Source organism: Microcaecilia unicolor, chromosome 13, assembly GCF_901765095.1.
Source record: "Microcaecilia unicolor chromosome 13, aMicUni1.1, whole genome shotgun sequence".
Classification (NCBI taxonomy): Eukaryota; Metazoa; Chordata; class Amphibia; order Gymnophiona; family Siphonopidae; genus Microcaecilia; species Microcaecilia unicolor.
In genome coordinates, this window is record NC_044043.1 from 32,681,029 (window position 1) to 32,695,436 (window position 14,408).

A 14,408-nucleotide genomic window follows, 5' to 3' on the forward strand; every position below is an offset into this window, starting at 1 on the left:
TAATGAGCTGTTTTCTTCTCTGCTTCTGTAGGAGCCAAGGGAATATGAAATGGAAAACACACAGGCCAACTCTTCTTAACTGATGTGTTTCTCAAACAGCGCCCTGAAATGTAGAAGACAACAGGGAATGCGGGAGCTACCAGACTGGCTGAGCATTTGCAGTCAGAGTGCAAACGATATGATTACGTCTAGAGCAAAGGTTTTAACCCTGTTATCAACTACACCCTTGCCAGTCTGCTTTTTTTTAATGATATCTACAGTGAATTTTGAAGAGATAGATTGTGTGTAATGGAAGTAGTGCATACAAACATATCTGCTGGGTAGTCATTGTGAACCAGGGGTGTAGCCAGACCTCATAGTGGGAAGGGGCCAGTCTGAGGTGGGAGCACATTTTGGTGTACCACCCTGCCACTGCCCCCCCTCCACCATCGCCTCGCCACTGCAAATACCTTGGCTGGAGGGGGTCCCCAACCCCCGCCAGCTGAAGCTTTCATCCACACTGGTCTCCGGCACCGCCATGTTGCCTGCCCTGCTCTCTCTTCCCCTCACGCCCTGCACACTCCTTTTAGCGAAATTGAGCATGCTCAGTTTCAATAAAATGAATGTGCCAGACATGAGGGGAAGAGAGAGCAAGGAAGGCAACACTGCATAGTAACATAGTAACATAGTAGTTGACGGCAGAAAAAGACCTGCACGGTCCATCCAGTCTGCCCAACAAGATAAACTCATATGTGCTAGTTTTTGTGTATACCTTACCTTGATTTGTACCTGTCTTTTTCAGGGCACAGACCGTATAAGTCCGCCCAGTACTATCCCCGCCTCCCACCACCGGCTCTGCCACCCATTCTAGGCTAAGCTCCTGAGGATCTCTTCCTTCTGAACAGGATTCCTTTATGTTTATCCCACGCATGTTTGAATTCCGTTACCGTTTTCATCTCCACCATCTCCCGCGAGAGGGCATTCCAAGCATCCACCACCCTCTCCGTGAAAAAATACTTCCTGACGTTTTTCTTGAGTCAAAGTCCGGTGCTGGATGAAGGCATCAGCTGGCAGGGGTTGGGGACCCCACCAGCAAAACCAGGGGCCCAGAAGAAATTTGAGGGGGCCCAGGCCCCCATGGCCCCACCTAGCTACGCCACTGTTGTGAATGTCTTGAAAACCAGAATGGCTAGGGGGGATTTGAGGAGGCATGAATAGTAATGGAGCAATTCTAAAACTGGGCACCTGCATTTGTGTGTTCAGGGTAGGTGGTGTTACCAGAGTCTATTCTATAATGGAACCTAGTTAATGCCTAGGTTTCATTAATGAATACAAATACAACCTGGTTTCAGCATGCTTAACGTTTAGGTGCCTGCACTTCCACCTGCCATTGAGCTGGCATAAGTGTAGGTACCTAAATGCAGCAGGGAGATGCATAATTTATACTATGGTGTAAATTACCAGCATAAGTGGCAGCCCAGCCTATTTCCTGACCATGCTCCATCCATATGTAAGCCTCATCTTGAAAATACACTCTATGCAAGATAGTGGTGTATTTATAGAATTGCGTTTAGGCAACATACTGTCATGTAATATGCATTGTCCACACCTAGGCATGTATGTGATAGTATTTAAAATATTTATGGGGTAAGGGCAATGCACTTGATATATTGCCTTTCTGTGGTACAACCAAAGCAGTTTATATTTACTATATACAGGTACTTTCTCTGCCCCTAGTGGGCTCACAATCTAAGCTTTTCTATCCGGAGCAATGAAAGGTTAAGTGACTTGTCTAGGATCACAAGTCACCACCCTGGGAACTGAACCCAGTTCCCCAAATGCACAAACCATTAGGCTACTCCCACTGTTCCCTCTAAGCTGAGCGGGAGTCCTCCGTCTGCATTTCTGCCAGTGGGGAGTGGAGTTTCAATAATGTGTAGTCAATGGCTAGAGACAGGTTGGTAACCATGGAGTCCTGCAGAGCTTGCCTGTCCCTCACTATTGAAAATATGATAGTGAAACAGCACCACCCACTGGCAGGACTGTACGTGGAGGACTCCCACTCAGCTTAGAGGTTACAGTGGTACCCCCTTTGCTCTGTGTACAATGAGTGCATAAATGTTAGTTCCTAATTTATAGAATTACCCTGAAAATGACAATAAGGAGTTGACCCCTGGCCCCATCCACTGTCCATCAGTAGTGAAACACAGCCCTGACAATAATGTCCATCAGAAGGCCTTGCAAAGTGCAACATTCTTAAACAAACTCTTTCTTACCGAGCTTTTAGAAGGTGCCGAATGTAACACAGCAGGAATTTAGAATTCTACATTTATTTACAGGATGGGCCCTGCGTGGGAGACAGTCGTTCTAATTTTTCCAAGCAGTGCTGTGATCTAGTGCCTGAGCCAGCAGCTCAGTTTCTCTTTACATTCATTTCAAGGCCTCGTTGTAAAGCTCAGAGTATACAAATTACAGTACACAGGGTTAAATGGAGCAGCAGAAAACAAAACACTATATCAGTGTTTGTTTCTCATGTTTATCAATGTGCTGTCTATTTCCTTGCCATTTCATGCTAATGAAATATTATCTCAGAGCGGTTGTACTGTGATGTTATTCCAGTGCCTTATTCTAAAAAGTATGTTAATGGTGATACACTGCATTCACTGAATTAACCCAGAATGTCGACTGCTGCTACAGAGACTGCTTTGGATCACTCTAGCATGGCAATTGATGTCACTTAATAATTTGGTGTAACATAATGAATACAAATTATAATAATACATTCGGGTGTTTGAGGAAAGTCACTCTGCGATGCATCCATACTTAAATCACTTTAATGAAGCATATTAATGGTCCAATACCCTTTCTATTCACTTCTCCCTCTCGCCAAGCAAAGATTCCATTATATAAGTCAACGATAGGCCAAAATTATACCGTTGCCCATCGTTTGTAGTGGTTAGGAGGACTCTGTCCATAAAACTATTATCTGACACTATTAAAAAGAAGAGTAGATATCAGACCATTTTTTAAAATGCACATTTCTGTGAATAAGCTATAGGAAACGTGAGGCTGCCATAGAAAACCATGTTGCTCTACATCAGGGATCCTCAAATCCAGTCCTCATGGTCTACAACCCTGCCTGGTTTTCCACAATGAATATGCATGAGATCTATTTGCATCCTGTGAAAAGGGTCCACTGCTTCCCAGCAAGGTGGAGCCGTCCACCAACCGTTTTTCCAGATCTCACCACAATTGCAGACAGTGGCTAGGTCAAACAATTTTTATTATCAAGCCAATAACAGCTGTCACAAACTTCAGTACATAGGTTATCCCCAAACAAACAGGTTCCATCCACATAGGTTTCCAGTAAAGCAGGTAAATAAAGCAGGCTTCCAAATAAATCAGGCTTCCAATAAAGCAGGAGAATAAAGCAGGTTTCCAAATAAGTCAGGCTTCCAATAAAGCAGGTAAATAAAGCAGGTTTCCAAATACATCAGGCTTTCAATAAAGCAGGTTTCCAAATACATCAGGTTTCAATAAAGCAGGTAAATAAAGCAGGTAAATAAAGCAGGTTTCCAAATACATCAGGCTTTCAATAAAGCAGATTTCTCTCACCTCCAACACCCTTCCAAACCCTCAGGAGCTGGCCATCCCTGCCTTGGAACTCTCCCACTCCATAGAGGCTTCTGCCCCCTCCTGGGATTCCTCCCCCCTCTGATCTACCCCTCCTTCCATATAATCCATCCAATCATCTTCTTCCCTCTCCATGGGCCCCTCTCTATTCCAGCTGGGCCGCATGGTATATTGAGGGAACTGAGCTTCTTCCCTTCGCCTCCCCCTAGTGGGGGATGAAATTCTAGGCTCAGCCTGGCTATCCCCCTGGCTCTCTCTGCTGGAGCTGGGAATCCATTCCCTTGTTTCCAGATTACTCTCTGCCTCCCTCCTTGCAATGGCTTCTGGTACTTGTATTTCAGGGTCTAAATGCTTCATCCCAGCCACCCTGGCAGTAGCCTTCTCACAATCCACAACCCAGCCTGGTTTTCAGGATTTCCACAATGAGAATGTATAAGATCTATTTGCATGCAATGGAAGCAGTGAATGCAAATAGATCTCATACATATTCATTGTGGAGATCCTGAAAAGCAGCCTGGGTTGTGGACTTCGAGGGCTGGATTTGAGGACCCCTGCTCTCCGTGGATCTGCCTGTGAAATGCCTGCCTATTTCCAAGTAATCTAATGGGTTGTTTACATTTGTGCAGTTTGTCGTGTTAAACCATATTGAAAATGGATGTCATCGCTGAGACAGAGCTGGTACTGCTGTATCTAGAGATGAATAACAAAAAAAGGAATCATCCCTTGAAAAAAATATCAATATCGCTTAGTACAAAGCATAGGACCTGCTGCATCAATTGTTAAAAGATGATATATTTATTTATTAGGATTTATTTACCGCCTTTTTGAAGGAATTCACTCAAGGCGGTGTACAATAAGAATAGATCAAACATGAGCAATAGGCAATTACAGCAGTAAGATTATTCAAAAACAATACAAAGTATGGCATGGTATACTACTTACAATGTCAACACAATATGTAATAGAACATTATAATTGATAGTGAAGGGTAAAGCAAAGATGTAACATATAGATAGGAAAGAGAGTAAGAAGAGTTAGAAAATAAGGTGACTAATTTAAAGAAAGGTGCACATGAGGTCAGAGAGATGGTTAAATATTATCTTAGCTAGGGTAGGAGTGGATAAACATGTCCTGCTGCAGTATGCGCAGTCTGTCTGTAGAGAATCAGTGAGAGAAGAGAAGAATCAAACATATAAATGGCGAGTGACCGACTCACTCGCAAATGCGCAGTAGAGACTTCCCTCTCTGTCCCGCCCCGCGTCAATACGTGATGACGAGGGCGGGACAGAGAGGGAAATTGCGCCGCCGAGGTTGATACCGCACCCCCACCCGCCCACACGAGGTCGCCGCTACCGTTACCCCACACCCGGCACGGGCCCTCTCTCCGCTACTAAACTTACACATCCATTCGCCGGAACGCAGCACGCACATCAGCTGAGCTGCCGTCGGCCTTCCTTCATTGCCTGTGTCCCGCCCTCGCTGACGTTACGTCACAGGAGGGCGGGACACAGGCAGAGAAGGAAGGGCCGACGGCAGCTCAGCTGAGGTGCGTGCTGCGTTCCGGCGAATGGATGTGTAAGTTTAGTAGCGGAGAGAGAGAGGGCCCAGGCCGGGTAGAGGGATGGCGGCGGCGACTCCGGGGGGGGGGGGGGGAAACGGTAGTGGTGGCGACCTCACAGGGAGGGAGGGGGAAGGAAGGAAAACCCCAATACCAGCTCGTTTTTACGGGCTCAACTGCTAGTTCAGTATAAGCTGCAAAATACAGCTGAGATATGTTTCAGTGAGAAGAGCCGCAAATACGGCTCACTTAAAAAGCTCTATACATTATTAGAACTCCTGCCAAAATTCCCCTCCCTTTTCTACGTTTATTTTAATTGACCAAAAAAGAAGATTTTTAAAATATTTATTATGTAGAAAAGCTAACGGGTCCACAACATTCTAATAAGCATTATATTACAATGTCCAAGAGCAGTTTATGCAACAATGAAAGTATCGGCAGACTGAGATACGTTTTTCTACTGCTTTTTGAATTTCTGGTACTGGTTATTCCAGATTTTTGTGGACTTATTTTGGTTATTTTTCCAGCTCTTGCCATGTACACTGAATGAAGTAATTTAACGATCTTGGATGTTGCTTGTGCAATATGAAACTTAACTGACACTTTCCCACAGGGTTAAAATCTGTTGAACATCTGTAGACTATACTTACTTGGTTGGGCGATAATCTGGGATGGAGCGATCCAGTGAAATCTTTTCACTAAGGAAGGAATTGTAGCCATATTTCTCATGGGGTCCCTTAGCTTTTTCTGCTTCTTCAGGCGAAAGGGAAGCAGGAAGACCACCTTTACCACGACCTCCAAAGCCTTCAATGAGTCCAAGGGACTTTGACAAACCTTCAATTGAAAAGAAATAATGCATATGAAACAGGGGCAGTATAACACCTTTTTGGTTGAGGGAGAAGGCAAAACAAAACAACCTCCACATCTTCCCCCAGCTCCCTAGTTGCCTAAGGGCAAATGTTGATCAGATCATGCCCCTGGTAACCAGCTCCATTCCACTGCCTATGTAAGAAAGCTTCATGAAAGGCATTGGAACTTGCTCTTTGGCAACATCTACTAACACTACATATTGCTACAGCACTACTAGACTGATACCATGTTTTTCAGATACCCATAAGAGAAGTCCCTGCTCCATGGGTCTTACAGTTTAGTCAAGACACATAGACAAGACAAATAGGAGGTTTCAGGAAACATACATATTATATTGAATATGATTACAATTCTGAAGGCTAGGATTTGGAAAAGCCAGGGTTAAGACTGTAAAAGCAATATCAAAAAGGCAGATTTTTAGGCAAGCCTTGGCTATAGCCACAGAAGGAGCACAATGCACTCACTGTCTCATGGATGTTGTTCAAGACATGCGAAGAACAATTCTATAACTTGGCACCTATATAAAGCTACTCGGAGGACACCTATATGCAGTGCGTTTTTTCTACTGAAAAAGGTGCCGGTATTCAAATACCAGGGCCACCCTTTGGGGTGGGGTGATCACTGAGGGACCCATCCTATAATAGCCAGGCCCTCTGCAACCAGTCACAGAATCTATGACAAGGCCGAATTAGTGTGTAGAGCTTAAACTCGTTCATTAAAACTTGGGGTCCATGGGTCAATTATAGCAGACAATGGAAAAGGTGCCAGTACTCAGTACCCCCAAGTACCCCCACAAAAAAAGCCCTGCCTATATGGTATCTATTCTCTAAAGAAAAATAGACGCCTACTTTCCTTTATAAAATACCAGTATAACAGGTGAAATACATACCTATAATTTAAGTGCAAGACTTATGCCAGCCATAGAGCTGATGTAAGTGTGTATGGCTAAAACACTGCATAAAGCACTACATTTCAGCACTAGCCTGAAATATGAACCTGACTTTTACAGACTTGACCATTTGCAGACCTAATGCAGAAGCTTGGTACTGTGTACAGGCCTTGATACTGCATACACATCAGGAGCTTCACAGTGAAACAGTCTGACAATTTGACAAGGCTGTGATTGTGCTCGAGCACGAGTAAGGACAGGCTGTCTCGTTTATTGGTGCGACAACAACCCCTTGAGAAACCCGAGTTGTGCGAAACAGGCACCTGTCGAGGAGAGTTCCGCACTTCAAAATAAAAGCTAAGTTGAGCTGTTTTTTGAGCACAATCACAGCCTTGTCAAATTGTCAGACTGTTTCACTGTGAAGCTCCTGATGTGTATGAAGTATCAAGCATAGCCATACTTTAGGCATTGATAGAAGAGCAATATAAGGTTAAAATTTTGTAAAAAAATAGTAACTAAGGAGGTTGGGTAGGGTGAGTCGATGATTACAACTGTCGCGAAATAGGGGCACATAGAATTGCGATTGAACCCCAGCGACTTATGAGACTTCCCTACTTTCAACAATGCCATGTTGACTTCATACGTTTATGAGTTCTACTAAGTAGTGAGAGGTATGTTTACCACATTATAGTAGAATATTGCCATTGCTAGTAGATAGTACATTTGAAGAAGCAGCAGCAGTGGCGGGGGTCGCAGCAGGAAGGAAATAAGAGAATGCTGTCTTTGCAGTGCGGCAATCCCAAACTGCTGCGCCAAAGTCTGAAAATAGGTAAGCGGCCACGTGACCACGTGGCTTATAGAGAACAGTGGATAGAGGATGCATACGCAACGCATGCATCGTGTATGGCTATGCCACTGACTGGCGTCACGAGCATTTACAGACCTTGAGAGCCAATTCAAGTTCTTGAGACTGGTATAAACATACATATCTCCAGTAAGGTTTTAATAAAACGTATGGTGCAGCATGGAAAGCCCTTGGGAGGTATACGCAGTTGAGAATGTAATTATCACATGAGAGTACAAAGCTCTTCACAGATGTAAAAACAGCAGCAAAAGGAGGCAAATTCAGTCTTGCCAAGCTGTTGTTTCCGAACAGGATGGGCGCAGGTTGGGTTTGGGGGAGTGAGAAAGGAATAACTTCTAGTTAAAACTGTGTATGTGAGTGTGTGAGACAGACAGAGAGAGAGAGAGAGAGAGAAAGAAAGAGAGAGAGAGAGAGAGAAAGAATATGGAGCAATGCATTGTGTTAAATTGCTTCAGAAAAGTCCTTTTGCATAGAATTCTCACTGCCATTTCTATCACCTGCTTTGTTACTACAGATGAAGACTTATTTGCATTTTTAATCACAGTAAAACTAAGGAAATGCTTTAATAGGCTTCTTTTATATTAAATGATGACAAGCTGCTGGAGCTACAAAAAGGGAGGTTTTTTTCAGAAGGAAATTTTGTTTCATGGATATTCAACAGAAGGCGATGACATTTTGGAAGATAATCAGTCCATAGCATTAGAAAATTCATCTCATGAAAGTTCTACACAGCAGGGACAAAACAGTAGGGAGAAGTGAAAAACTGAGAAATGGTGGGAAGGGGGGTGAAAAAAAAATATCACAAAATAAATTGTGAACCATTGAAGTTTAAGCACCTGGTGGCTGGCCACACAGCAGCACAAATGAAATTTGCTATCCTTGCCCATTAAAACCACTTATTCCCTGGGCCAGAATGTAGTGTTCCTCATTTTTTTGTCATGGATACCAAAAATGCTTGCTTGCTTTTCAAAGGGTGCAATTACTAGTACTTACATTGCTACTAGAAGATAATAAATATTCATCAATGTAAAGCCACAATAAGCGCAAAAATTACTTTTTCTTACAATTACGTTGAGAACAAATAGATTCATGTGGATGAGTCAGATATTGATGGTTAATGCTTTTTGAAGCAGCAACTCAAAAATTCCCACTGAGCATGTGGAGGGTTATTTTTAAACAGGGTTGCCTAGAAGACCAAGGTACATAAGTATTATACTACACTAATTTAATGCAGGCCATATATTTATTTCTTTTGGATTTAGCTCATACATTTTTCAGTAGTACATAAGTACATAAGTACTGCCATACTGGGAAAGACCAAAGGACCATCGAGCCCAGCATCCTGTTTCCAACAGTGGCCAATCCAGGTCACAAATACCCTGCAAGATCCCAAAAATGTACAAAACATTTATACTGCTTATCCCAGAAATAGTGGATTTTCCCTAAGTCCATTTAATAACGGTCTATGGACTTTTCCTTTAGGAAGCCATCCAAACCTTTTTTAAACTCCGCTAAGCTAACCGCCTTTACCACATTCTCTGGCAACGAATTCCAGAGTTTAATTACACATTGAGTGAAGAAATTTTTCTCCGATTCGTTTTAAATTTACTACATTGTAGCTTCATCGCATGCCCCCTAGTCCTAGTATTTTGGAAAGCATGAACAGACGCTTCACATCTACCCGTTCAACTCCACTCATTATTTTATAGACCTCTATCATATCTCCCCTCAGCCGCCTTTTCTCCAAGCTGAAGAGCCCTAGCCGCTTTAGCCTTTCTTCATAGGGAAGTCGTCCCATCCCCTTTATCATTTTCGTCGCCCTTCTCTGCACCTTTTCTAATTCCACTATATCTTTTTTGAGATGCAGCGACCAGAATTGAACACAATATTCGAGGTGCGGTCACACCATGGAGCGATACAAAGGCATTATAACATCCTCATTTTTGTTTTCCATTCCTTTCCTAATACCTAACATTCTATTTGCTATCTTAGCCGCCGCAGCACACTGAGCAGAAGGTTTCAACATATCATCAACAACGACACCTAGAACCCTACGTGGAACCTTGCATGACATAGTTATATAATTCGGGTTCCTCTTTCCCACATGCATGCACTTGCTCACATTAAACGTCATCTGCCATTTAGACGGCCAGTCTCCCGGTCTCATAAGGTCCTGTTGTAATTTTTCAGAATCCTCCCGTGATTCAACGACTTTGAATAACTTTGTGTCATCAGCAAATTTAATTACCTCACTCGTTACTCCCATCTCTAGGTCATTTATAAATATGTTAAAAAGCAGCGGTCCCAGCACAGAGCTCTGGGGAACCCCACTAACTACCCTTCTCCATAGCTTAAGGTGAACTAGTACTTCCCTGTCCCTGGGACACTTTATAAAATGGTGTACCGCAAGGTGCACTGAGGGTCTGGGCACATCGAGTGAGCATGTTCTGCACTAATTGGTTAGCACAACTACATTGTTGTGCACTAAGGGCCCTTTTTACTAAGCAGCAGTAAGCCCAACATTGTCTTATCGCTCTCCATTCTGGAACTACCACAGCCCAACGCTGACACCGGCGGTAGTTCCACCCCCAGCATGCAGCATTTCCGGCACTAGTGAAAATATTTGAAAAATATGGTTATCGCTGGGTTAGTGCAGGAGCTCTTAATGCCACCTCAATGGGTGGCGGTAAGTGCTCCCCCCCCCCCCCACACACACACACGGCCACGCAGTAAGTTCAGTCTTACCGCATAGCCATTTCTGTTTTGGGCCTTTTTACCCACTGCTGTAAAAAGTGCCTCAGTGTGTGGCAAAAACGGCCCCCTTTTACCACAGCTTAGTAAAAGGACCCCTAACTGATTCACGCATGCTTCGTGCGTGAGCCCTTACTGCCTGACTCGTTCAATTTCATTTTCATTCGTTTCAGTATTTATATACCGCTTAGACCTAAGCGGTTTACAGTTTCATTTTACAGGTATTTAACGGGTGGCGGTAAGGGCTCAAGTGCTAATTTGTTTTAATGGTCACGTGCTAATGGCAAAATGGACTTAAATACAAAAGCACCTACGCATCAACTTTCTCCTACACTAGCGCTCATCTCTAGAATGATCTACCTAAACTGGTGAAACTTGTTACTGATCACCCTACCTTCAAAAAGCGCCTCAAGACCTTTCTATTTGGCAAAGCGTACGCACCACTTCCACCTGGCATCTCTAACTTCTGAACTGTCTTTATCCCGGTGTCATATTAATCACCACTGCTCTTTCTCTTTTTCTCCACCTCGCTTTTGCCCTTTCTCCATTATACTTCTAGGACATTAATTGTTTGATCCCTGACTTGTGTGTTTATGTAGATTGTTGTAAGCCACATTGGGCCTACCCATGGGTGGGAAATTGTGGGATATAAATACTGTAAATAAATTAAATTAAATAAATAAATAAAATCAGGGGGCAAAGGAGAATCACAGGACATGGATGGGTAGGGAGGGCAGGGGAAAGAGGAGAATCGCTGGACATGGATGGGTGGAGGGGAGGGCAGGGGAGAGAGGAGAGTTGCTGGACATGGATGGATGGAGGGGAGGGCAGGAGAAATGCTGGACATGGATGGAGGTGAGGGAAGACAGGAAGGAGATGCACATGGATGGAGGAGAGAGGAGGGAGGAGAAATGCGGACATGGATGGGAGGGGAGGGCAGGGAACAGAGGAAAATCACTGAATGTGGATGAGAGGGGAGGACAGGGGAGGACAGGGGGCAAAGGAGAATCACTGGACATAGATGGGAGGGGAGGGGGCAGAGGAGAATTGCTGGACATGTATGGGTGGGACGGGCAGGGGAGAGAGGAGAGTTGCTATGGATGGATAGAGGGGAAGGCAGGAGAAATGCTGGACACGGATGGAGGAGAGGGGAGAGTTGAAATGCTGGATATGGATGGAGGGGAGGGAAGAGAAGAGAAGATGTGAGATGAAGTGAGATTAACATGGATGGAGGGGAGGAGAGAAAGGAGAAATGCTGGACATGGATGGAGGAAAGGGAAGAGAGAGGAAGGAGATGCATATGGATGGAGGAGAGGGAAGAAAGAGGAGGGAGATGCATACTGACGGAGATGAGGGAATGGGAAAAGAAGACAAAAACTGCACATGGCTGGAGAAAAAAGGCAAAAGCTGGATCCACTCTATACCTCCTCCAGTCAAGTCCATGGAGGACCCAGCTTTTACCTATGGATGTAGGGCAAGAAATGAAGAAAGGAGGAAAGTAAAGAAATAAATGGAAAGGAACTGGTCTGCACAGGGTCCCACAATTGCTAAGACCGGCCCTGAAGAGATCTAGTACCTGTAAAATGAAACTGTAAACCGCTTAAGTTTAAGCAGTATATAAATACTTGAATGAATGAATGAATGAAAACCTTGATTTCGGTCACCTTCCAGGCAGGAGATGAATGGCCACATGTATGCATCTTGCAAAGAGGTATTGTTTGCTTTTAGAGGGAAGAGATAGGTAGTTTCATGGCTCCAAAGTATCTGAATCTGAAAATCACGGTGTAGTTTACAAAGAGAGGTTTTTTGGTGGGGGGGGGGGGGGGGGGGGGGGGAGCTGAATGCAACACTATACAAAAGCTCTGCCAGTAGCCTAGGCTTTTGCTCGGAGAAGCAAGAACAGAAAGCAAGCATCAGAGCACAGGTGTACTGGAGAAAGGTATGCTAAGAGAAATTTGTCTTATAAAAGCCAGAGTTTGAGAGACTTATTTCACAAAAGGCAGAGTACTTAGTCTGAGTGTGGCTTCTGGTTTTGAGTTGTCTCTATCTGTAGCTCTGGTTTGGCTAGTGTCACTGCCCAGTGCCCACTAGCACACGCTACAGCCCAGTACTACTATGGTAAAGGGGAAGGGGGGAAAGGGAATGGGACTGGTATACCGCCTTTCCGAGGTTTTCGCAACTACATTCAAAGCGGTTTACATATATTCAGGTACTTATTTTGTACCAGGGGCAGTGGAGGGTTAAGTGACTTGCCCAGAGGCACAAGGAGCTGCAGTGGGAATCAAGCTCAGTTCCCCAGGATCAAAGTCCACTGCACTAACCACTAGGCTACTCCTCCACTCCGGGGCAGGGGCAGTGGCGTAGCTATATGCAGGGCCGTGCCAAGGGTCTGTGGCGCCCCCTTGCAAGGGATCGGGTGCCGCTCCCCCCCCCATAGGGGATCGGGTGCCGCTGCCCCCCCTCCCCGCAGGGGACGGGTGTCGCCCCCCCCCCCCCCGTGTAGATGATCGCTGCCTCTCTCCCCTGCCCTCCCGCTCCCATGTCCCAACTGCCCGCCCTCTTCTGCCCCCAACAAAATCTCTTTTAAATTTACCTCCGTCCGGCTGGCAGGGCAGCGAACGGCACAGCGACAGTGAAGGAGGCGGCGCTCCCGACGTCTCTACTGGTCTTCCCTTCGCTCAATGTCCCACCTTCTTCTGACGTCATTTTCCTTGTGCCCCGGAGTGGAGGAGTAGCCTAGTGGTTAGTGCAGTGGACTTTGTTGGGGGGAGAAGAGGGCGGGCAGTTGGGACATGGGAGCGGGAGGGCGAGGCAAGCATGGCGCGATGGGGCGCCCCCCAGAGGACAGCGCCCCCCTGCCACGCTTACCTCGTTGGCACGGCCCTGGCTATATGGGGCCACGGGGGCCTGGGCCACCGTAGATTTGGCACTGGACCCCCCTGCCGATGACCGTCTCAACCCCCCCGCGCCGCCGCCATCGCCGTGGGCTACCTTTGCTGGCGGGGGACCCCAACCCCCACCAGCCGAGGTCCTCTTCTTCCGGCACAAGGCTTCATTCTGTATCTGAGTCTGATGTCCTGCACTGGAAGACCTCGGCTGGCGAGGGTTGGGGTCCTCCGCCAGCAAAGGTAGGCGACAGCGGCGGCGGGAGAGGGTTGGCGGCGGGAGGGGGGTCGAGAGGGTCGTCAGGCAGGGGGGGTCAAAGTTGGTGGTAGTGGCAGCGGCAGGGGGGGGGTCGGCGGCACCAGGGGGGGCTAAAATGTGCCCCCTCATCTTGGGCTCTGGACCCCCCTCCCGCAGAAAACTGGCTACGCCCCTGGGCAGGGGCAGGGAAAACCAGAAGACAGCAACAGGCACATAAGAGTCCAAGCAGTCCACTCAGCGCCAGGGGTGGGAAAGAAAGGAGAACTACTTGTTTGGAGCTGCGTTCTTTAACTCAGTGGAGCTGGGTGTATAAAATAATGAGTGGAATGGATCGGGTGGATGTGAAGCGACTGTTCACGCTATCCAAAAATACTAGGACTAGAGGGCATGAGTTGAAGCTACAGTGTGGTAAATTTAAAACGAATCGGAGAAAATTTTTCTTCACCCAACGTGTAATTAGACTCTGGAATTCATTGCCGGAGAACGTGGTACGGGCGGTTAGCTTGACGGAGTTTAAAAAGGGGTTAGATAGATTCCTAAAGGACAAGTCCATAGACCGCTATTAAATGGACTTGGAAAAATTCCGCATTTTTAGGTATAACTTGTCTGGAATGTTTTTACGTTTGGGGAGCGTGCCAGGTGCCCTTGACCAGGATTGGCCACTGTCGGTGACAGGATGCTGGGCTAGATGGACCTTTGGTCTTTCCCAGTATGGCACT

The 14,408-nt window shown here is 45.9% G+C and overlaps 1 protein-coding gene across 4 annotated transcripts in view; it reads right to left on the minus strand.

Annotated features, from left to right (window-relative positions):
• Window positions 1–14,408, minus strand: part of GALNT17 (polypeptide N-acetylgalactosaminyltransferase 17) — a 473,734-nt gene that overhangs the window by 349,432 nt on the left and 109,894 nt on the right. For all 4 annotated transcript variants that reach the window (XM_030185764.1, XM_030185763.1, XM_030185762.1 and 1 more), the window contains one exon: window positions 5,821–6,004. In XM_030185764.1, coding sequence (XP_030041624.1) covers window positions 5,821–6,004 — 184 coding nt within the window. The remainder of the gene's footprint in view (window positions 1–5,820; window positions 6,005–14,408) is intronic.